Source organism: Taurulus bubalis (genome assembly GCF_910589615.1).
Source record: "Taurulus bubalis genome assembly, chromosome: 14".
Classification (NCBI taxonomy): Eukaryota; Metazoa; Chordata; class Actinopteri; order Perciformes; family Cottidae; genus Taurulus; species Taurulus bubalis.
Window position 1 is genome coordinate 2,007,028 of NC_136602.1, and position 27,502 is coordinate 2,034,529.

A 27,502-nucleotide genomic window follows, 5' to 3' on the forward strand; every position below is an offset into this window, starting at 1 on the left:
GCCTCAACAACAACAGCTCCCACATCTGCAGCCTCAACAACAACAGCTCTCACAACTGTAGCCCCAACAACAACAACAGCGGGCCCAACAACAACAACTGTAGCCCCAACAACTGCTGCACCTTCCACAATAAGCGTGACTTTTAGATCTGTTCAATCCACATTTACAAGTGATTTGAGTGATCCGTCATCTACAGCTTTCAAGGAACGAGCTGCAATGATAACTAAAGAGGTAAGTCTCATTCTTTGAATAAAAACTGCTAGTTCAACTGCTGAATTATTTTCAATGTTTAAAGGCAAAAGTAAAAAGTGTTTGACGTGTGTTTCCTGCATCTAGTCGTGTTGTTTCAGACAGCAACAAACTGAATCGTCCTTTTCAAGAAAAGCGGAGCTCACGCAACCGCCGACTCTCTGGGACAGTTATGGCCTCAAGCGAACATAAAAACGCTTTGTGTAGAGCCAGTATTTCATTTGTCCTTTTGGGCTCCTGTATAAACATTGTGTTGCAGCGCGGCAAACTCCGTGAAGACGATCCTTTTGCTCTATAGACATGAAGGACTCATTCAGAGCAAATGAAAACACACAGATTCTTAGTTTTAGTTGATTTGAGACAAAGCTAGTAATGCATGTTTTACTCCATTTCTACTGATAGACCCCACAAACCTGCACACTGGTCCTTTAAATACAGTCTAATATTTATTTCTGTTCCTGCAGCTGGAACCTATCTTCACAGCGACTATCCCGTCCTACCAGTCCATGGAAGTGACGTCATTCAGGTATTGTGTTTAGAGAAACAGTGTTGCAATTCTTACAATTCAATAATAGCGTCTTAAATATAATACTTTTAACTATATTTCTTGTTTCCCCTTCTGCAGTGCTGGATCAGTCATTAACGACATTAAAATCAACCTTAACACAACGTTACCTCCTACTGAAGCTGAGATTAAAGAAAGTTTGACCAAAGCAGCTTCAAGCGTCACCGGCTTCGACATTGAAACCGCCTCAATCAGTGTAGCCTCAACAACTGCAGCACCAACAACAACAACTGCGGCACCAACAACGACAACTGCGGCACCAACAACAACAACTGCAGCACCAACAACAACAACTGCGGCCCCAACAACAACAACTGTGGCCCCAACAACTGCGGCACCAACAACAACAACTGTGGCCCCAACAACTGCGGAACCAACAACAACAACTGCGGCCCCAACAACTGCGGAACCAACAACAACAACTGCAGCCCTAACAACAACTGCGGCACCAACAACAACTGCGGCACCAACAACAACAACTGCAGCACCAACAACAACAACTGCAGCCCCAACAACGACAACTTCGGCCCCAACAACAACAACTGTGGCCCCAACAACTGCGGCCCCAACAACAACAACTGCAGCCCCAACAACGACAACTTCGGCCCCAACAACAACAACTGTGGCCCCAACAACTGCGGCACCAACAACAACAACTGCGGCCCCAACAACTGCGGCACCAACAACAACAACTGCTGCCCCAACAACAACAACAACTGCGGCCCCAACAACAACAACTGCTGCCCTAACAACAACTGTGGCCCCAACAACTGCGGCACCAACAACAACAACTGCGGCCCCAACAACTGCGGCACCAACAACAACAACTGCTGCCCCAACAACAACAACAACTGCTGCCCCAACAACAACAACAACTGCGGCCCCAACAACAACAACTGCGGCACCAACAACAACTGCTGCGCCTTCCACAATAAGCGTGACTTTTAGATCTGTTCAATCCACATTTACAAGTGATTTGAGTGATCCGTCATCTACAGCTTTCAAAGAACGAGCTGCAATGATAACTAAAGAGGTAAGTCTCATTCTTTGAATAAAACCTACTAGTTCAACTTGTAAATTATTTGATGACAGAGCTCAATCATCCAATCAAAGAACTCAAAACTTACTATAAAGTATACTTGGTATTTCAAAAAATCATCAAGGGGAATATATGAAATTAAACAAAACTAATCCTACAGCTTGTGCAACTGTTCTCATATAAACAGTTCAATGTTTAAAGGCAAAAGTAAACCTCCACAAACCTGCACACTGGTCCTTTCAATACGGTCTAATATTCAATTCTGTTCCTGCAGCTTGAACCTATCCTCACAGCGACTATCCCGTCCTACCAGTCCATGGAAGTGACGTCATTCAGGTATTGTGTTTAGAGAGACAGTGTTGCAATTCTTACAATTCAATAATAGCGGCTTAAATCTAATACTTTAAACTATATTTGTTGTTTCCCCTTCTGCAGTGCTGGATCAGTCATCAACAACATTAAAATCAACCTTAACACCACGTTGCCTCCTACTGAAGCTGAGATTAAAGAAAGTTTGACCGAAGCAGCTTCAAACGTCACCGGCTTCGACATTGAAACCGCCTCAATCAGTGTGAACATCACATGTAAGCAACGAGAGCTAGTTGATCAACGATGTCAAAGGTTGCACAAACTATTGTACAACTAATGTTTTGTTTCACTGCAGCAACTGCAACTGCAACAACTACAACTGTAGCAACTACAACTGCAGCAACTGCAACTACAGCAACTACAACTTCAAGCGGAGTGAGCCACAAGATCAGTCTCATCACCGCATCCTGTCTGGTAGCGTTGTCATGGCTACTGGTCGACGTCTCGTACGGCTTCGTCTTGTTATTGTAAACACTGGGATGTTGGCAAATATTTCATATTTAAATTACTTTTGCTTTTTGAGCAATAATTATCATACTGACAGTTTGTCTTGTTTCGGCTTGTTTGGGGTAATGTAATTCATGCATTCATCATGTATTTATGTATTCATCATGTATTTATGTAACCATTATGTAATCAGCATGTAATCAGTATGTAATCAGCATCACTGCATTCTATGATATTTCTTGCATTTTGTACAATTTCTGTGAAAACCTTCCCAATGATCAGAATACACAATCTCTGAGGAATTGAAATGGTCTCTTGTGATGTTTTTGCCATTTTGGTGGTTAGGCCTGTTTCATGTAAAAGAGCTTTAAGGCCTGTTTCATGTAAAAGAGCTTTAAGGCCTGTTTCATGTAAAAGAGCTTTAATGCCTGTTTCATGTAAAAGAACTTTAAGGCCTGTTTCATGTAAAAGAACTTTAAGGCCTGTTTCATGTAAAAGAGCTTTAAATCTAGAGAAAAGTCATCCTGATGAACCAGCAGTGAACATGCTCAGGAACATTTGTATTTATTCTTCAGCTAATTTATGAATTAGCTGAAGAATCCCAATCCCAATCTCCCCCCTGGCTGTAATGTAAAAAAAACATTATATATATTTTTTTTTTCTGCTTGCATTCCTCTGATTTCATGTGTTTTTATGTTCCATCTTTAATCCGTAATGTTGTAGTGTGAAGGTATTTTATCGGGCTGAACGCCACGTGCCTGCTGTAGTTGCTGCGTGTTTAACGTCACATTGCTATGAACTGTGGGTAATTCCCTTAGGCAAAGGGTTCATAAAGAGCTCAAACTGTTTGCCAGAGAGCATCAAGCACTCTACGATGTGACAGTAGGACACCCCTAAACCCTCACAGACTTCACAGGAGCACGGCTCAAAGTCTGTGAGTCCGTATGGGTGGAGATTGAGATTGGGCCATAGTTTCAAACCGGTGGAACTTGTTTCGACATCCACGCAGGTGTAATGCAGGTATCGTGAACAAAAGGAGGGAGGAGCGGCTTGGCACTGAGCCCGAGGCCGGCGACTGAGGCTCTGTGCAGTGAGAGGTTTGAAGGTTTGAAGGTTTGCAATGATGCGGTGAGGCCGGGACTCAGTGACAAGACCCTGACATCGTTTAGAACATCACAAGCAGACAGAAAGGGGACATTTTAACTTCTCCTCTTTTTTAAATAAATACTTCATAATAATGAACTTCTCCTCTTTTTTTACTTTAAGTAAATACATTATCTTTATATACCCCGGGGGATGCTCCATAGAGGGGGGGGGGGGGAGTACTTCAAATAATATCATTAAGAAGTATTTGTATATACTGCTGGGAAGAACTGAAAAAGTGTGATATAGTAAATAATCTTACGCTGTTTCCTCCCGACTGGTTTCCATCATATTTCCATATTCCACATTTTGGCCGTGATCATGACATCATGGCATTAAAATACGTTGTGTCGTCTTAAAAAGGTTTTAACAAGCCGACATGTGACCTAAAGAAAACCTGTATGATCATCTGCAGTTTACTGGTTTTATTGAATCATTATGCTGCAATTGTTCATTGATTTTCCTTATTGAAAATTGAGAGTGGGAATAATTACAAGTGCTTAATAAAACTCTTTCTGTTTCTCTTTTTTGATCTCGGCGTAAATCTACTTTTCAACAAATGGATCAAAAAGATGAATTATTAAAGTTCCGCCCCCGTGTGGACAGAGCTAGTGATGCATGAGTCAAACTGGAACATGGAGGGTTTCTCTAAATGTTGTTTATGGTTTCAGATAACTCGCTGCACCATGTCCTCTCACTGACTCGCTCTCTTTGTCTGTAGAAACAGAGAAGAAAGGGACATCTTCACCAGAGTGCATTACAGTACTGTATAATGTATATTTACAGTATGAGACTTCTAGAAGCTAGAAGCTATCTAAGGCTTTCTTTTCACAGTCTTTATGTTGACTATGTACTGAATAAGTAGTAGAGACTTGATGTAATGGGATTTTGAAGAGTAATAGGCGGAGTTAGTTAACTGAAAAAGGAAAAAATACTGTAGTATACATATATATATATATGTGTGTATATGTATATAATATATATGTGACATGTGCTAATTTTTTTCTTCTTCTAAGGTGTCAACTTTTGCTGTATTCAACTGTATTTACGAAGAACAGTACATTACTGTTGAGAAATTCTTGTATTTTTACAGCAATTTGTTACAGTGTAGGTCACAGGATCGGCAGCATGTTTGATTGACAGGTGAACAGACTCTGCGGACAAAGCGAAGAGGAATGCATCCTTTTGGAAGCCTGGAACCGGTCCTGCCTGCTGCCTTGGCGGCCCTGCTGATGGAACCGGCCTGGAACCGGTCCTGCCTGCTGCTACAGCCCTGCTGATGCCCCCCCTCCTCTCTACCTCCTTCTGCTTCATGGATCGTGGTTATCTGGACCATGAACCATGCCTACTACTCATTATATGAATCATTTCTGTCACATTCATTGAATGTGCTGTAACTCCGTTACGTTATTCTGGTCACATGACATCTATTGCTTCTGTCCATCCGGGGAGAGGGATCCTCCTCTGTTGCTCTCCCTCAGGTTTCTTCCCTTTTTTCCCTGTGAAAGGGTTTTTATTATCTTTATTGGGGGAGTTTTTCCTGATCCGATGTGAGGTCCCGGGATAGGGATGTCATGTGTACAGATTGTAAAGCCCTCCGAGGCAAAATTGTATTTGTGATGTTGGGCTATATAAAATAAACTGAATTGAATTGAATTGAATCCTGATAATACACTAAATATAATAACAGGACAGACGGTCGCTGCCCGTTAATTAAGCTGCAGGATGAAAGAAAAATACTAAACTGAAGAGACACAATATTTAGTTTTTGGTTCAAACCGCAGAACAAAAGAAGGAGGGAGAGCCTGTGAAGTCTTTTCTGTTACGCTTTGGAAGCGGAAATATGTTGACGTCCCACCGCCCCGACAACATGCTCACAAAATGTTCCATGCTGAAGTTGTATTGCAACAACAAACTTTTTGAAAATTGCAAACCAGATTGGTCCATCAGACAACAACAAATAAAATGTGCAATCACTTTGGTTAAATCCATGAATCCACTTTATGTCATTCACAAGGGGGGTTACTTCAAATAATATCATTGAGAAGTATTCTTATATACTGCTGGGAAGTACTGAAAAAGTGTGATATTATGAATAATCTTACGCTGTTTCCTCCCGACTGGTTTTTAATCATATTTCCATATTTTGGCCGGTATGATCATGACATCATGGCATTAAAGTACTTTGTGTCGTCTTAAAAAGGTTTTAAAAAGCCGACGTGTGACCTAAAGAAACCCTGTATGATCAACTGCAGTTTTTTTATTAAAATATTAAATATATTATCATACAAAGCTGTTTTTTTCTGTTAATATTAATGAAAAAATGACCAGGTTATATTTATAATTCATTAAATATTGTAATTTAGGACTGGAACATCTACAAAATTGACACTTTCTTAGAAGAATCTGAGGAAATAAAGATGAGATGTTTTCTCGTGTCAATATGAATATTATTGATTTTGTTTTTTTATCATCTCGCCACATAATCATCATGATCATTTTAAATATAACAATATTGGTTCAGCGGGTTCCATTGTGGTTATTTCTCTGGTGTTTCTTACGGCTCATTGCTGTGTCATAGTTTCCATGTTCAAGTCTTTGTTGTGCTGTACAGTAGAACTCCAGATTCTCAAAGTGGAATGCAGACACTCTCAGGATGAAGAAGGGCGTGAGCTCTGGTATTGAGCCACGGAGGTGACAGGTTGACAGCTGCTATTCAGAATATGATAATTTGTTACTATTTTTATTGTTTTCTGTCTCTAAGTCACGGCAGAGCCTTCGCTGTTCTTCAGTATAAAGGCCTTAAAGGTGTGGACGGTCTCAGAAGAGAAGAGGTTTGTCACATGACACATGTGACCTGTGAGTTACTCTGACATGGTTTAGAACATTGAAGCAGAAAGAGAGCGGATTTATAACTTTTCATCTTCTATCCTATCATTTGGGGTAAGTACATTCCTAAACATATTGCTAACGCTGTCGGGACATCGGTCCATTCGAGCTTCACCTGCACACCTGAGCACCTGCAGTCGTCAGCTCATTCTTGTATGAGGTCAATATCAGCAAAAGCTTTAATAAACGTTATTAAATACATGTTACGTCTACCGATACATTTCATGCCGAGTATCCAGATCCAGTTTGCGTTAATTTAATTAATTATATCGCTAACAATCATTCGAAGTATATATATATTTACTTTGATAACTTATACATACACATATATATATATATATATATATATATATATATATATATATATATATATATATATATATATATATATATATATAATGTTTGTTTATACAACTATACAATTATTAACCTTGTATTTCTTCATGCTCTACGTCACTAGAAATCAATATTTATCATATTTATTTATAAATATACATATGGTGGGAATCTGTTGGCACCTGAAGCTTCGATTATTAAACAATTATCAATTCATCTTGATGCATCAAAATGTTTCGACACGTTATTCAGTTTTTTCTCAATGTGACTATTTTTATTTACAGCATATTTTTAATGGATAATAATTTTTTTTAAATTTATGAATTTTCTTCCTTTATCTTGTATTAATTGTCTGTTCAAGTACTCTGCTTTTTGAGGTACTGCAACAAGGTACACATGTACTTTCCAGCTCTAACGTAGATACGATCTTAAAAGACGAATAGAAGACATTTGTGGGTGAGTTGTGAAGGATCAGGAGGAATTCTTCAGAAAGAGTTCAGTTTAAAACATCTGTTAAAAGTTCAACACAAAAGAAACGATATACAGAAGAAAAAAAGTAGATTGCTTCAAATATTGTTTTATCTATTAAAAAGTAATGAATGTAGCACAAAAGGTTTTGACATGATGTGTCTCTCAAAAAGTTTCTGTATTGTTTGATTTTATAGATTCAGAAAAAGACGAGATGGAAGTCGGAAAGAGAGCATGGATTGTGCTGATTCTGATTCTGATAAGTAAGTTGTTTGATGTTGAATCAAATTCTTTTTAAGGTTCTTCGTGAAATTCTGTGAAAAGTTCTAGTGACAACAAACAAGAAACAGACATTAAAATACCTCACCTTTCGGCGAAATTCACCGTTTTGAAACCAAAATAGGTGACCTACGTGAATCGTATAGATCCGAAGAGTTTTTGTTTTTGGGAGAGAGAGTGGGGGTCAACTGTCCGCCGTTTCTGAGATTGGAGTGGGACACGGAAAAAACTGAGGTTGCGATCATTTTAGCAATAGAAGATCTTTGACGTGTCGAGTCTTGGCCAATCAGCGTTAAGATGTCTACAGCGGCTTCATTTCCCTCCCACCAGTTTTTGAATGGCAAGATAGTCAGCTTGCTAACATGTTAGCTAACGTTGTTGGAGAGACAGGGAGTGTGATTACTGGCAGCGGCGAGTTCGTGGCAGCGTGTGACGTCAGACAGGAGAGCGGCGAGTCAGCGGCGCTGCAGTTCTACCTACCGACACCTGACTACATATAAGTTCTACCTACCGACACCTCACTACATATAAGTTCTACCTACCGACACCTGACTACATATAAGTTCTACTACCGACACCTCACTACATATAAGTTCTACCTACGACACCTGACTACATATAAGTTCTACTACCGACACCTCACTACATATAAGTTCTACCTACGACACCTCACTACATATAAGTTCTACCTACTGACACCTCACTACATATAAGTTCTACCTACTGACACCTCACTACATATAAGTTCTACCTACCGACACCTGACTACATATAAGTTCTACCTACTGACACCTCACTACATATAAGTTCTACCTACTGACACCTCACTACATATAAGTTCTACTACCGACACCTCACTACATATAAGTTCTACCTACCGACACCTGACTACATATAAGTTCTACCTACCGACACCTCACTACATATAAGTTCTACCTACCGACACCTGACTACATATAAGTTCTACCTACTGACACCTCACTACATATAAGTTCTACCTACTGACACCTCACTACATATAAGTTCTACCTACTGACACCTCACTACATATAAGTTCTACTACCGACACCTCACTACATATAAGTTCTACCTACCGACACCTGACTACATATAAGTTCTACCTACCGACACCTCACTACATATAAGTTCTACCTACCGACACCTCACTACATATAAGGAGAGGACAAGTGGAGATGTTATTCAACTTATTATTTTAATTAAAAAAACGAAATGAGTTTCCTCCGTAGGGTGGCCGGGCTCCTGTTTATATTTAATGGTTTAAGATCTATGTGTAGGAAAAAGTGTATCCTCCAATTAATTATAATCTATAGAGTTATGCGGTTATAATCGCTGTCACACAGAGAGAGGTGTGCATGTTCAGGTTTACTGGTGGAAACATTATTCAGTGTTCTAGACTAACAGTGACGTCTCCTCAAAGTAAAGTGGTATAACAGTATGACATAATATGGTCAAATAAAAAGGCTGGTACATTATACATATTATGGCATATAAGTGTAATATTATGAAGTGAAATGTAGTAGTAGCAAAACAATATTCAGTATAGTACAGCAGTATTGCATATTGTAAGTATTAAGTCTATAAAATATATATATACACACACACACACACACTACCGTTCAAAAGTTTGGGGTCACTTTTTTTTCAAAGAAAAGCACTGTTTTTTTCAATGAAGATAACATTAAATTAATCAGTAATACACTATACATTGTTAATGTGGCAAATGACTATTCTAGGTGTAAAACATCTGGTGTTTATTGAAATATCTACATAGGTGTATAGAGGCCCATTTCCAGCAACTATCACTCAGTGTTCTGATGGTACATTGTCTTTGCTCATCGCAGAGAAGACTAATGGAGGATTAGAAACCCCTTGTGCAATTATGTTAGCACAACTTAAAACAGTTATGCTGGTGAGATAAGCTTTACAACTAGCCTTCCTATGCATAGCATCACATGTGTGGGTTCCATTATACTCTCAAAATGGCCAGAAAAAGAGAACTTTCATGTGAAACTCGCCAGTCTGTTCTTGTTCTTAGAGATGAAGACTACTCCATGCGAGAAATGAAATATATATGTATGTATATTCATACATACATACATACATACATACATGTCTACATACATACATACATACATACATACATACATATATATGTACACTTGGGTATTGACAAAAGAAGAATTAAAACCCATAATGATCATAGTTTGTCAGCTTCTCGACGAGTGACGCTGTTCGGCACTGACTCGCCCGTCACTATATAAAATATTATAAAATAATAATTTTTCACTCATGGCTGAACTTAAGTTTCTCCAACTCTCCCCAGGTTGGCAAAAAAAGCATCTCAAAATGCATCAGATTGATGCTTTAAAATATGGAATATTTAAATTTTTCTTATGGGGGAGCATGCCCCCGGACCCTCCTAGAGGGGTAATATCCTTCTCACCTTTTTCACCCCTGACCCGTTTTCATGCCTGAATAAAGTTAAGGTGTTGTTCTTGCCGACATCTCATCCAATCTTTCTTCTAAAAATTCAAAAAAATTAGTGGCACATACAACAACTCCAGCTACTACTACAACAACAACAACAACAACTGCAGCACCAACAACAACAACTGCGGCACCACCAACAACAACTGTGGCCCCCACAACAACAACTGTGGCCCCCACAACAACAACTGCAGCACCAACAACAGCAACTGCAGCACCAACAACAACAACTCCGGCCCCTACAACAACAACTGCATCCCCAACAACAACAACTGTGGCCCCCACAACAACAACTGCGGCTCCAACAACAACTCCGGCCCCAACAACAACAACTGCATCCCCAACAACTGTGGCCCCAACAACAACAACTGCAGCCCCAACAACAACTGTGGCCCCCACAACAACAACTGCAGCCCCAACAACTGCGGCACCAACAACAACATCTGCGGCTCCAACAACAACTCCGGCCCCAACAACAACTGCATCCCCAGCAACAACAACTGTGGCCCCAACAACAACAACTGCGGCTCCAACAACAACAACTCCATCCCCAACAACAACAACTGCATCCCCAACAACTGCAGCCCCAACAACTGCAGCACCAACAACAACAACTGCGGCTCCAACAACTACGGCCCCAACAACAACAACTGTGGCCCCAACAACAACAACTGTGGCCCCCACAACAACAATTGTGTCCCCAACAACAACAACAACTGTGGCTCCAACAACAACAACTCCGGCCCCAATAACAACTGCAGCCCCAACAACAACAACTGCTGCCCCAACAACAACAACAACTGTGGCCCCAACAACAACAACTGCAGCCCCAACAACAACTGTGGCCCCCACAACAACAACTGCTGCCCCAACAACTGCAGCACCAACAACAACAACTGCTGCGGCCCCAACAACAACAACAACTGCGGCCCCAACAACAACAACTGCGGCTCCACCAACAACAACTCCGGCCCCAACAACATCAACTGCATCCCCAACAACAACAACTGTGGCCCTAACAACTGTGGCACCAACAACAACTGCGGCTCCAACAACAACAAATCCGGCCCCAACAACAACAACTGCGGCCCCAACAACAACTGCGGCTCCAACGACAACTCCGGCCCCAACAACAACAACAACTGCGGCTCCAACAACAACAACTCCGGCCCCAACAACTGCATCCCCAACAACAACAACTACTGTGGCCCCAACAACAACAACTGCATCCCCAACAACAACAACTGCGGCCCCAACAACTGTGGCCCCCACAACAACAACTGTGGCTCCAACAACAACAACTCCGGCCCCAACAACTGCATCCCCAACAACAACAACTGCATCCCCAACAACAACAACTGTGGCCCCAACAACAACAACTGCGGCTCCAACAACTCCGGCCCCAACAACTGCGGCTCCAACAACAACAACTGCGGCTCCACCAACAACAACTCCGGCCCCAACAACAACAACTGCATCCCCAACAACAACAACTGCGTCCCCAACAACAACAACTGCGGCTCCAACAACAACAACTCCGGCCCCAACAACAACAACTGCGGCCCCAACAACAACTGCGGCTCCAACAACAACAACTGCGGCTCCACCAACAACAACTCCGGCCCCAACAACAACAACTGCATCCCCAACAACAACAACTGCGGCCCCAACAACAACAACTGCTGCCCCAACAACAACAACTGCGGCCCCAACAACTGCGGCCCCAACGACAACAACTGCAGCCCCAACAGCAACAACTGTGGCCCCCACAACAACAACTGCTGCCCCAACAACTGCGGCAGCAACAACAACAACTGCAGCCCCAACAACAACAACTGCTGCCCCAACAACAACAACTGCGGCTCCAACAACTCCGGCCCCAACAACTGCGGCTCCAACAACAACAACTGTGGCTCCACCAACAACAACTCCGGCCCCAACAACTGCATCCCCAACAACAACAACTGTGGCCCCAACAACAACAACTACAGCCCCAACAACAACAACTGCGGCCCCAACAACAACAACTGTGGCCCCCACAACAACAACTGTGGCTCCAACAACAACAACTCCGGCCCCAACAACTGCATCCCCAACAACAACAACTGCATCCCCAACAACAACAACTGTGGCCCCAACAACAACAACTGCGGCTCCACCAACAACTGCATCCACAACAACAACAACTGTGGCCCCAACAACTGTGGCCCCAACAACAACAACTGTGGCCCCCACAACAACAACTGTGTCCCCAACAACAACAACAACTGTGGCTCAAACAACAACAACTCCGGCCCCAACAACAACAACTGCATCCCCAACAACTCCGGCCCCAACAACTGCATCCCCAACAACAACTGCATCCCAAACAACAACAACTGTGGCCCCAACAACAACAACTGTGGCCCCAACAACAACAACTGCTGCTCCAACAACAACAACTCCGGCCCCAACAACAACAACTGCGGCCCCAACAACAACAACAACTGCGGCTCCAACAACAACAACTGCGGCTCCACCAACAACAACTCCGGCCCCAACAACTGCATCCCCAACAACAACAACTGCGTCCCCAACAACAACAACTGCGGCTCCAACAACAACAACTGCGGCTCCAACAACAACAACTGCATCCCCAACAACAACAACTGCGGCCCCAACAACAACAATTGCATACCCAACAACAACAACTGCGGCCCCAACAACAACAACTGCGGCCCCAACAACAACAACTGCGGCTCCAACAACAACAACTCCGGCCCCAACAACAACAACTGCAGCCCCAACAGCAACAACTGTGGCCCCCACAACAACAACTGCTGCCCCAACAACTGCGGCACCAACAACAACAACTGCAGCCCCAACAACAACAACTGCTGCCCCAACAACAACAACTGTGGCCCGAACAACAACAACTGCAGCCCCAACAACAACTGTGGCCCCCACAACAACAACTGCTGCCCCAACAACTGCATCCCCAACAACAACTGCTGCGGCCCCAACAACAACAACAACTGCGGCCCCAACAACAACAACTGCGGCTCCACCAACAACAACTCCGGCCCCAACAATATCAACTGCATCCCCAACAACAACAACTATGGCCCTAACAACTGTGGCACCAACAACAACTGCGGCTCCAACAACAACAAATCCGGCCCCAACAACAACAACTGCGGCCCCAACAACAACTGCGGCTCCAACGACAACTCCGGCCCCAACAACAACAACAACTGCGGCTCCAACAACAACAACTCCGGCCCCAACAACTGCATCCCCAACAACAACAACAACTGTGGCCCCAACAACAACTGCAGCCCCAACAACAACAACTGCGGCCCCAACAACTGTGGCCCCCACAACAACAACTGCGGCTCCAACAACAACAACTCCGGCCCCAACAACTGCATCCCCAACAACAACAACTGCATCCCCAACAACTGTGGCCCCAACAACAACAACTGCATCCTCAACAACTCCGGCCCCAACAACTGCATCCCCAACAACAACAACTGCATCCCCAACAACTGTGGCCCCAACAACAACAACTGCATCCTCAACAACTCCGGCCCCAACAACTGCATCCCCAACAACAACAACTGCATCCCAAACAACAACAACTGTGGCCCCAACAACAACAACTGTGGCCCCAACAACAACAACTGCGGCTCCAACAACAACAACTCCGGCCCCAACAACAACAACTGCGGCCCCAACAACAACAACAACTGCGGCTCCAACAACAACTGCGGCTCCACCAACAACAACTCCGGCCCCAACAACAACAACTGCATCCCCAACAACAACAACTGCGTCCCCAACAACAACAACTGCGGCTCCAACAACAACAACTGCGGCCCCAACAACAACAACTGCGGCCCCAACAACAACAACTGCATCCCCAACAACAACAACTGCGGCCCCAACAACAACAACTGCGGCCCCAACAACAACAACTGCGGCCCCAACAACAACAACTGCGGCTCCAACAACAACAACTCCGGCCCCAACAACAACAACTGCAGCCCCAACAGCAACAACTGTGGCCCCCACAACAACTGCTGCCCCATCAACTGCGGCCCCAACAACAACAACTGCTGCCCCAACAACAACAACTGCAGCCCCAACAACAACAACAACTGTGGCCCCCACAACAACAACTGCTGCCCCAACAACTGCAGCACCAACAACAACAACTGCTGCCCCAACAACTGCGGCACCAACAACAACAACTGCAGCCCCAACAACTGCTGCAGCCCCAACAACAACTGCTGCGGCCCCAACAACAACAACAACTGCGGCCCCAACAACAACAACTGCGGCTCCACCAACAACAACTCCGGCCCCAACAATATCAACTGCATCCCCAACAACAACAACTATGGCCCTAACAACTGTGGCACCAACAACAACTGCGGCTCCAACAACAACAAATCCGGCCCCAACAACAACAACTGCGGCCCCAACAACAACTGCGGCTCCAACGACAACTCCGGCCCCAACAACAACAACAACTGCGGCTCCAACAACAACAACTCCGGCCCCAACAACTGCATCCCCAACAACAACAACAACTGTGGCCCCAACAACAACTGCAGCCCCAACAACAACAACTGCGGCCCCAACAACTGTGGCCCCCACAACAACAACTGTGGCCCCCACAACAACAACTGCGGCTCCAACAAGAACAACTCCGGCCCCAACAACTGCATCCCCAACAACAACAACTGCATCCCCAACAACTGTGGCCCCAACAACAACAACTGCATCCTCAACAACTCCGGCCCCAACAACTGCATCCCCAACAACAACAACTGCATCCCAAACAACAACAACTGTGGCCCCAACAACAACAACTGTGGCCCCAACAACAACAACTGCAGCTCCAACAACAACAACTCCGGCCCCAACAACAACAACTGCGGCCCCAACAACAACAACAACTGCGGCTCCAACAACAACTGCGGCTCCACCAACAACAACTCCGGCCCCAACAACAACAACTGCATCCCCAACAACAACAACTGCGTCCCCAACAACAACAACTGCGGCTCCAACAACAACAACTGCGGCCCCAACAACAACAACTGCGGCCCCAACAACAACAACTGCGGCCCCAACAACAACAACTGCATCCCCAACAACAACAACTGCGGCCCCAACAACAACAACTGCGGCCCCAACAACAACAACTGCGGCCCCAACAACAACAACTGCAGCCCCAACAACAACAACTGCTGCCCCAACAACAACAACTGCAGCCCCAACAACAACAACAACTGTGGCCCCCACAACAACAACTGCTGCCCCAACAACTGCAGCACCAATAACAACAACTGCTGCCCCAACAACTGCGGCACCAACAACAACTGCTGCGGCCCCAACAACAACAACAACTGCGGCCCCAACAACAACAACTGCGGCTCCACCAACAACAACTCCGGCCCCAACAACATCAACTGCATCCCCAACAACAACAACTGTGGCCCTAACAACTGTGGCACCAACAACAACTGCGGCTCCAACAACAACAAATCCGGCCCCAACAACAACAACTGCGGCCCCAACAACAACAACAACTGCGGCTCCAACGACAACAAATCTGGCCCCAACAACAACAACTGCGGCCCCAACAACAACTGCGGCTCCAACGACAACTCCGGCCCCAACAACAACAACAACTGCGGCTCCAACAACAACAACTCCGGCCCCAACAACAACAACTGCGGCCCCAACAACAACAACAACTGCGGCTCCAACAACAACTGCGGCTCCACCAACAACAACTCCGGCCCCAACAACAACAACTGCATCCCCAACAACAACAACTGCGTCCCCAACAACAACAACTGCGGCTCCAACAACAACAACTGCGGCCCCAACAACAACAACTGCGGCCCCAACAACAACAACTGCGGCCCCAACAACAACAACTGCATCCCCAACAACAACAACTGCGGCCCCAACAACAACTGCGGCTCCAACGACAACTCCGGCCCCAACAACAACAACAACTGCGGCTCCAACAACAACAACTCCGGCCCCAACAACTGCATCCCCAACAACAACAACAACTGTGGCCCCAACAACAACTGCAGCCCCAACAACAACAACTGCGGCCCCAACAACTGTGGCCCCCACAACAACAACTGCGGCTCCAACAACAACAACTCCGGCCCCAACAACTGCATCCCCAACAACAACAACTGCATCCCCAACAACTGTGGCCCCAACAACAACAACTGCATCCTCAACAACTCCGGCCCCAACAACTGCATCCCCAACAACAACAACTGCATCCCCAACAACTGTGGCCCCAACAACAACAACTGCATCCTCAACAACTCCGGCCCCAACAACTGCATCCCCAACAACAACAACTGCATCCCAAACAACAACAACTGTGGCCCCAACAACAACAACTGTGGCCCCAACAACAACAACTGCGGCTCCAACAACAACAACTCCGGCCCCAACAACAACAACTGCGGCCCCAACAACAACAACAACTGCGGCTCCAACAACAACTGCGGCTCCACCAACAACAACTCCGGCCCCAACAACAACAACTGCATCCCCAACAACAACAACTGCGTCCCCAACAACAACAACTGCGGCTCCAACAACAACAACTGCGGCCCCAACAACAACAACTGCGGCCCCAACAACAACAACTGCATCCCCAACAACAACAACTGCGGCCCCAACAACAACAACTGCGGCCCCAACAACAACAACTGCGGCCCCAACAACAACAACTGCGGCTCCAACAACAACAACTCCGGCCCCAACAACAACAACTGCAGCCCCAACAGCAACAACTGTGGCCCCCACAACAACTGCTGCCCCATCAACTGCGGCCCCAACAACAACAACTGCTGCCCCAACAACAACAACTGCAGCCCCAACAACAACAACAACTGTGGCCCCCACAACAACAACTGCTGCCCCAACAACTGCAGCACCAACAACAACAACTGCTGCCCCAACAACTGCGGCACCAACAACAACAACTGCAGCCCCAACAACTGCTGCAGCCCCAACAACAACTGCTGCGGCCCCAACAACAACAACAACTGCGGCCCCAACAACAACAACTGCGGCTCCACCAACAACAACTCCGGCCCCAACAATATCAACTGCATCCCCAACAACAACAACTATGGCCCTAACAACTGTGGCACCAACAACAACTGCGGCTCCAACAACAACAAATCCGGCCCCAACAACAACAACTGCGGCCCCAACAACAACTGCGGCTCCAACGACAACTCCGGCCCCAACAACAACAACAACTGCGGCTCCAACAACAACAACTCCGGCCCCAACAACTGCATCCCCAACAACAACAACAACTGTGGCCCCAACAACAACTGCAGCCCCAACAACAACAACTGCGGCCCCAACAACTGTGGCCCCCACAACAACAACTGTGGCCCCCACAACAACAACTGCGGCTCCAACAAGAACAACTCCGGCCCCAACAACTGCATCCCCAACAACAACAACTGCATCCCCAACAACTGTGGCCCCAACAACAACAACTGCATCCTCAACAACTCCGGCCCCAACAACTGCATCCCCAACAACAACAACTGCATCCCAAACAACAACAACTGTGGCCCCAACAACAACAACTGTGGCCCCAACAACAACAACTGCAGCTCCAACAACAACAACTCCGGCCCCAACAACAACAACTGCGGCCCCAACAACAACAACAACTGCGGCTCCAACAACAACTGCGGCTCCACCAACAACAACTCCGGCCCCAACAACAACAACTGCATCCCCAACAACAACAACTGCGTCCCCAACAACAACAACTGCGGCTCCAACAACAACAACTGCGGCCCCAACAACAACAACTGCGGCCCCAACAACAACAACTGCGGCCCCAACAACAACAACTGCATCCCCAACAACAACAACTGCGGCCCCAACAACAACAACTGCGGCCCCAACAACAACAACTGCGGCCCCAACAACAACAACTGCAGCCCCAACAACAACAACTGCTGCCCCAACAACAACAACTGCAGCCCCAACAACAACAACAACTGTGGCCCCCACAACAACAACTGCTGCCCCAACAACTGCAGCACCAATAACAACAACTGCTGCCCCAACAACTGCGGCACCAACAACAACTGCTGCGGCCCCAACAACAACAACAACTGCGGCCCCAACAACAACAACTGCGGCTCCACCAACAACAACTCCGGCCCCAACAACATCAACTGCATCCCCAACAACAACAACTGTGGCCCTAACAACTGTGGCACCAACAACAACTGCGGCTCCAACAACAACAAATCCGGCCCCAACAACAACAACTGCGGCCCCAACAACAACAACAACTGCGGCTCCAACGACAACAAATCTGGCCCCAACAACAACAACTGCGGCCCCAACAACAACTGCGGCTCCAACGACAACTCCGGCCCCAACAACAACAACAACTGCGGCTCCAACAACAACAACTCCGGCCCCAACAACAACAACTGCGGCCCCAACAACAACAACAACTGCGGCTCCAACAACAACTGCGGCTCCACCAACAACAACTCCGGCCCCAACAACAACAACTGCATCCCCAACAACAACAACTGCGTCCCCAACAACAACAACTGCGGCTCCAACAACAACAACTGCGGCCCCAACAACAACAACTGCGGCCCCAACAACAACAACTGCGGCCCCAACAACAACAACTGCATCCCCAACAACAACAACTGCGGCCCCAACAACAACAACTGCGGCCCCAACAACTGTGGCCCGCACAACAACAACTGCGGCTCCAACAACAACAACTCCGGCCCCAACAACTGCATCCCCAACAACAACAACAACTGTGGCCCCAACAACAACAACTGCAGCCCCAACAACAACAACTGTGGCCCGCACAACAACAACTGCGGCTCCAACAACAACAACTCCGGCCCCAACAACTGCATCCCCAACAACAACAACTGTGGCCCCAACAACAACAACTGCGGCTCCAACAACTCCGGCCCCAACAACTGCGGCTCCAACAACAACAACTGCGGCTCCACCAACAACAACTCCGGCCCCAACAACAACAACTGCATCCCCAACAACAACAACTGCGTCCCCAACAACAACAACTGCAGCCCCAACAGCAACAACTGTGGCCCCCACAACAACAACTGCTGCCCCAACAACTGCGGCACCAACAACAACAACTGCAGCCCCAACAACAACAACTGCTGCCCCAACAACAACAACTGTGGCCCCAACAACAACAACTGCAGCCCCAACAACAACAACAACTGTGGCCCCCACAACAACAACTGCTGCCCCAACAACTGCAGCACCAATAACAACAACTGCTGCCCCAACAACTGCGGCACCAACAACAACTGCTGCGGCCCCAACAACAACAACAACTGCGGCCCCAACAACAACAACTGCGGCTCCACCAACAACAACTCCGGCCCCAACAACATCAACTGCATCCCCAACAACAACAACTGTGGCCCTAACAACTGTGGCACCAACAACAACTGCGGCTCCAACAACAACAAATCCGGCCCCAACAACAACAACTGCGGCCCCAACAACAACAACAACTGCGGCTCCAACGACAACAAATCTGGCCCCAACAACAACAACTGCGGCCCCAACAACAACTGCGGCTCCAACGACAACTCCGGCCCCAACAACAACAACAACTGCGGCTCCAACAACAACAACTCCGGCCCCAACAACAACAACTGCGGCCCCAACAACAACAACAACTGCGGCTCCAACAACAACTGCGGCTCCACCAACAACAACTCCGGCCCCAACAACAACAACTGCATCCCCAACAACAACAACTGCGTCCCCAACAACAACAACTGCGGCTCCAACAACAACAACTGCGGCCCCAACAACAACAACTGCGGCCCCAACAACAACAACTGCGGCCCCAACAACAACAACTGCATCCCCAACAACAACAACTGCGGCCCCAACAACAACAACTGCGGCCCCAACAACAACAACTGCGGCCCCAACAACTGTGGCCCGCACAACAACAACTGCGGCTCCAACAACAACAACTCCGGCCCCAACAACTGCATCCCCAACAACAACAACAACTGTGGCCCCAACAACAACAACTGCAGCCCCAACAACAACAACTGTGGCCCGCACAACAACAACTGCGGCTCCAACAACAACAACTCCGGCCCCAACAACTGCATCACCAACAACAACAACTGTGGCCCCAACAACAACAACTGCGGCTCCAACAACTCCGGCCCCAACAACTGCGGCTCCAACAACAACAACTGCGGCTCCACCAACAACATCTCCGGCCCCAACAACAACAACTGCATCCCCAACAACAACAACTGCGTCCCCAACAACAACAACTGCAGCCCCAACAGCAACAACTGTGGCCCCCACAACAACAACTGCTGCCCCAACAACTGCGGCACCAACAACAACAACTGCAGCCCCAACAACAACAACTGCTGCCCCAACAACAACAACTGTGGCCCCAACAACAACAACTGCAGCCCCAACAACAACAACAACTGTGGCCCCCACAACAACAACTGCTGCCCCAACAACTGCAGCACCAACAACAACAACTGCTGCCCCAACAACTGCGGCACCAACAACAACAACTGCAGCCCCAACAACTGCTGCAGCCCCAACAACAACTGCTGCGGCCCCAACAACAACAACAACTGCGGCCCCAACAACAACAACTGCGGCTCCACCAACAACAACTCCGGCCCCAACAACATCAACTGCATCCCCAACAACAACAACTGTGGCCCTAACAACTGTGGCACCAACAACAACTGCGGCTCCAACAACAACAAATCCGGCCCCAACAACAACAACTGCGGCCCCAACAACAACTGCGGCTCCAACGACAACTCCGGCCCCAACAACAACAACAACTGCGGCTCCAACAACAACAACTCCGGCCCCAACAACTGCATCCCCAACAACAACAACAACTGTGGCCCCAACAACAACTGCAGCCCCAACAACAACAACTGCGGCCCCAACAACTGTGGCCCCCACAACAACAACTGCGGCTCCAACAACAACAACTCCGGCCCCAACAACTGCATCCCCAACAACAACAACTGCATCCCCAACAACAACAACTGTGGCCCCAACAACAACAACTGCATCCTCAACAACTCCGGCCCCAACAACTGCATCCCCAACAACAACAACTGCATCCCAAACAACAACAACTGTGGCCCCAACAACAACAACTGTGGCCCCAACAACTGCGGCTCCAACAACAACAACTCCGGCCCCAACAACAACAACTGCGGCCCCAACAACAACAACAACTGCGGCTCCAACAACAACTGCGGCTCCACCAACAACAACTCCGGCCCCAACAACAACAACTGCATCCCCAACAACAACAACTGCGTCCCCAACAACAACAACTGCGGCTCCAACAACAACAACTGCGGCCCCAACAACAACAACAACTGCGGCTCCAACAACAACAACTGCGGCTCCACCAACAACAACTCCGGCCCCAACAACAACAACTGCATCCCCAACAACAACAACTGCGGCCCCAACAACAACAACTGCGGCCCCAACAACAACAACTGCGGCCCCAACAACTGCATCCCCAACAACAACAACTGCGGCCCCAACAACAACAACTGCGGCCCCAACAGCAACAACTGCGGCTCCAACAACAACAACTCCGGCCCCAACAACAACAACTGCAGCCCCAACAGCAACAACTGTGGCCCCCACAACAACAACTGCTGCCCCAACAACTGCGGCACCAACAACAACAACTGCAGCCCCAACAACAACAACTGCTGCCCCAACAACAACAACTGTGGCCCCAACAACAACAACTGCAGCCCCAACAACAACAACAACTGTGGCCCCCACAACAACAACTGCTGCCCCAACAACTGCAGCACCAACAACAACAACTGCTGCCCCAACAACTGCGGCACCAACAACAACTGCTGCGGCCCCAACAACAACAACAACTGCGGCCCCAACAACAACAACTGCGGCTCCACCAACAACAACTCCGGCTCCAACAACAACAACTCCGGCCCCAACAACAACAACTGCAGCCCCAACAGCAACAACTGTGGCCCCCACAACAACAACTGCTGCCCCAACAACTGCGGCACCAACAACAACAACTGCAGCCCCAACAACAACAACTCCGGCCCCAACAACAACAACTGCAGCCCCAACAGCAACAACTGTGGCCCCCACAACAACAACTGCTGCCCCAACAACTGCAGCACCAACAACAACAACTGCTGCCCCAACAACTGCGGCACCAACAACAACTGCTGCGGCCCCAACAACAACAACAACTGCGGCTCCACCAACAACAACTCCGGCCCCAACAACATCAACTGCATCCCCAACAACAACTGCGGCTCCAACGACAACTCCGGCCCCAACAACAACAACAACAACTGCGGCTCCAACAACAACAACTCCGGCCCCAACAACTGCATCCCCAACAACAACAACAACTGTGGCCCCAACAACAACAACTGCAGCCCCAACAACAACAACTGCGGCCCCAACAACTGTGGCCCCCACAACAACAACTGCGGCTCCAACAACAACAACTCCGGCCCCAACAACAACAACTGTGGCCCCAACAACAACAACTGCGGCTCCAACAACTCCGGCCCCAACAACTGCGGCTCCAACAACAACAACTGCGGCTCCACCAACAACAACTCCGGCCCCAACAACAACAACTGCATCCCCAACAACAACAACTGCGTCCCCAACAACAACAACTGCGGCTCCAACAACAACAACTCCGGCCCCAACAACAACAACTGCGGCCCCAGCAACAACAACAACTGCATCCCCAACAACAACAACTGCGGCCCCAACAACAACAACTGCGGCCCCAACAACAACAACTGCAACTGCGGCTCCAACAACAACAACTCCGGCCCCAACAACAACAACTGCAGCCCCAACAGCAACAACTGTGGCCCCCACAACAACGACTGCTGCCCCAACAACTGCGGCACCAACAACAACAACTGCAGCCCCAACAACTGCTGCCCCAACAACTGCATCCCCAACAACAACAACTGCATCCCAAACAACAACAACTGTGGCCCCAACAACAACAACTGTGGCCCCAACAACAACAACTGCGGCTCCAACAACAACAACTCCGGCCCCAACAACAACAACTGCGGCCCCAACAACAACAACAACTGCGGCTCCAACAACAACTGCGGCTCCACCAACAACAACTCCGGCCCCAACAACAACAACTGCATCCCCAACAACAACAACTGCGTCCCCAACAACAACAACTGCGGCTCCAACAACAACAACTGCGGCTCCAACAACAACAACTGCGGCCCCAACAACAACAACAACTGCGGCTCCAACAACAACAACTGCGGCTCCACCAACAACAACTCCGGCCCCAACAACAACAACTGCATCCCCACCAACAACAACTCCGGCCCCAACAACAACAACTGCATCCCCAACAACAACAACTGCGGCCCCAACAACAACAACTGCGGCCCCAACAACAACAACTGCGGCCCCAACAACAACAACTGCGGCTCCAACTACAACTACTCCGGCCCCAACAACAACAACTGCAGCCCCAACAGCAACAACTGTGGCCCCCACAACAACTGCTGCCCCATCAACTGCGGCACCAACAACAACAACTGCAGCCCCAACAACAACAACTGCTGCCCCAACAACAACAACTGTGGCCCCAACAACAACAACTGCAGCCCCAACAACAACAACAACTGTGGCCCCCACAACAACAACTGCTGCCCCAACAACTGCAGCACCAACAACAACAACTGCTGCCCCAACAACTGCGGCACCAACAACAACTGCTGCGGCCCCAACAACAACAACTGCGGCTCCACCAACAACAACTCCGGCTCCAACAACAACAACTCCGGCCCCAACAACAACAACTGCAGCCCCAACAGCAACAACTGTGGCCCCCACAACAACAACTGCTGCCCCAACAACTGCGGCACCAACAACAACAACTGCAGCCCCAACAACAACAACTGCTGCCCCAACAACAACAACTGCAGCCCCAACAACAACAACAACTGTGGCCCCCACAACAACAAATGCTACCCCAACAACTGCAGCACCAATAACAACAACTGCTGCCCCAACAACTGCGGCTCCAACAACAACAACTCCGGCCCCAACAACAACAACTGCGGCCCCAACAACAACAACAACTGCGGCTCCAACAACAACTGCGGCTCCACCAACAACAACTCCGGCCCCAACAACAACAACTGCATCCCCAACAACAACAACTGCGTCCCCAACAACAACAACTGCGGCTCCAACAACAACAACTGCGGCTCCGACAACAACAACTGCGGCCCCAACAACAACAACAACTGCGGCTCCAACAACAACAACTGCGGCTCCACCAACAACAACTCCGGCCCCAACAACAACAACTGCATCCCCACCAACAACAACTCCGGCCCCAACAACAACAACTGCGGCCCCAACAACAACAACTGCGGCCCCAACAACAACAACTGCATCCCCAACAACAACAACTGCGGCCCCAACAACAACAACTGCGGCCCCAACAACAACAACTGCGGCTCCAACTACAACTACTCCGGCCCCAACAACAACAACTGCAGCCCCAACAGCAACAACTGTGGCCCCCACAACAACTGCTGCCCCATCAACTGCGGCACCAACAACAACAACTGCAGCCCCAACAACAACAACTGCTGCCCCAACAACAACAACTGTGGCCCCAACAACTGCAGCCCCAACAACAACAACAACTGTGGCCCCCACAACAACAACTGCTGCCCCAACAACTGCAGCACCAACAACAACAACTGCTGCCCCAACAACTGCGGCACCAACAACAACTGCTGCGGCCCCAACAACAACAACAACTGCGGCCCCAACAACAACAACTGCGGCTCCACCAACAACAACTCGGGCTCCAACAACAACAACTCCGGCCCCAACAACAACAACTGCAGCCCCAACAGCAACAACTGTGGCCCCCACAACAACAACTGCTGCCCCAACAACTGCGGCACCAACAACAACAACTGCAGCCCCAACAACAACAACTGCTGCCCCAACAACAACAACTGCAGCCCCAACAACAACAACAACTGTGGCCCCCACAACAACAAATGCTGCCCCAACAACTGCAGCACCAATAACAACAACTGCTGCCCCAACAACTGCGGCACCAACAACAACTGCTGCGGCCCCAACAACAACAACAACTGTGGCCCCAACAACAACAACTGCGTCTCCACCAACAACAACTCCGGCCCCAACAACATCAACTGCATCCCCAACAACAACAACTGTGGCCCTAACAACTGTGGCACCAACAACAACTGCGGCTCCAACAACAACAAATCCGTCCCCAACAACAACAACTGCGGCCCCAACAACAACTGCGGCTCCAACGACAACTCCGGCCCCAACAACAACAACAACTGCGGCTCCAACAACAACAACTCCGGCCCCAACAACTGCATCCCCAACAACAACAACAACTGTGGCCCCAACAACAACAACTGCAGCCCCAACAACAACAACTGCGGCCCCAACAACTGTGGCCCGCACAACAACAACTGCGGCTCCAACAACAACAACTCCGGCCCCAACAACTGCATCCCCAACAACAACAACTGTGGCCCCAACAACAACAACTGCGGCTCCAACAACTCCGGCCCCAACAACTGCGGCTCCAACAACAACAACTGCGGCTCCACCAACAACAACTCCGGCCCCAACAACAACAACTGCATCTCCAACAACAACAACTGCGTCCCCAACAACAACAACTGCAGCCCCAACAGCAACAACTGTGGCCCCCACAACAACAACTGCTGCCCCAACAACTGCGGCACCAACAACAACAACTGTGGCCCCCACAACAACAACTGCTGCCCCAACAACTGCAGCACCAACAACAACAACTGCTGCCCCAACAACTGCGGCACCAACAACAACAACTGCAGCCCCAACAACTGCTGCAGCCCCAACAACAACTGCTGCGGCCCCAACAACAACAACAACTGCGGCCCCAACAACAACAACTGCGGCTCCACCAACAACAACTCCGGCCCCAACAACATCAACTGCATCCCCAACAACAACAACTGTGGCCCTAACAACTGTGGCACCAACAACAACTGCGGCTCCAACAACAACAAATCCGGCCCCAACAACAACAACTGCGGCCCCAACAACAACTGCGGCTCCAACGACAACTCCGGCCCCAACAACAACAACAACTGCGGCTCCAACAACAACAACTCCGGCCCCAACAACTGCATCCCCAACAACAACAACAACTGTGGCCCCAACAACAACTGCAGCCCCAACAACAACAACTGCGGCCCCAACAACTGTGGCCCCCACAACAACAACTGCGGCTCCAACAACAACAACTCCGGCCCCAACAACTGCATCCCCAACAACAACAACTCCATCCCCAACAACAACAACTGTGGCCCCAACAACAACAACTGCATCCTCAACAACTCCGGCCCCAACAACTGCATTCCCAACAACAACAACTGCATCCCAAACAACAACAACTGCGGCCCCAACAACAACAACTGCGGCCCCAACAACTGCATCCCCAACAACAACAACTGCGGCCCCAACAACAACAACTGCGGCCCCAACAACAACAACTGCGGCTCCAACAACAACAACTCCGGCCCCAACAACAACAACTGCAGCCCCAACAGCAACAACTGTGGCCCCCACAACAACAACTGCTGCCCCAACAACTGCGGCACCAACAACAACAACTGCAGCCCCAACAACAACAACTGCTGCCCCAACAACAACAACTGTGGCCCCAACAACAACAACTGCAGCCCCAACAACAACAACAACTGTGGCCCCCACAACAACAACTGCTGCCCCAACAACTGCAGCACCAACAACAACAACTGCTGCCCCAACAACTGCGGCACCAACAACAACTGCTGCGGCCCCAACAACAACAACAACTGCGGCCCCAACAACAACAACTGCGGCTCCACCAACAACAACTCCGGCTCCAACAACAACAACTCCGGCCCCAACAACAACAACTGCAGCCCCAACAGCAACAACTGTGGCCCCCACAACAGCAACTGCTGCCCCAACAACTGCGGCACCAACAACAACAACTGCAGCCCCAACAA

The 27,502-nt window shown here is 48.6% G+C and overlaps 1 protein-coding gene across 1 annotated transcript; it reads left to right on the forward strand.

The window, feature by feature from the left end:
- The first annotated feature begins 1,750 nt into the window (after window positions 1-1,750).
- LOC306746691 (uncharacterized protein) lies at window positions 1,751-2,971 on the forward strand. The gene is made up of 4 exons (XM_079229643.1): window positions 1,751-1,847; window positions 2,128-2,189; window positions 2,289-2,437; window positions 2,518-2,971. Exons 1-4 carry the CDS (start codon window positions 1,833-1,835, stop codon window positions 2,691-2,693), a joined length of 402 nt encoding a protein of 133 aa, XP_079085769.1. The 5' UTR covers window positions 1,751-1,832; the 3' UTR covers window positions 2,694-2,971.
- The last annotated feature ends 24,531 nt before the right edge of the window (window positions 2,972-27,502 follow it).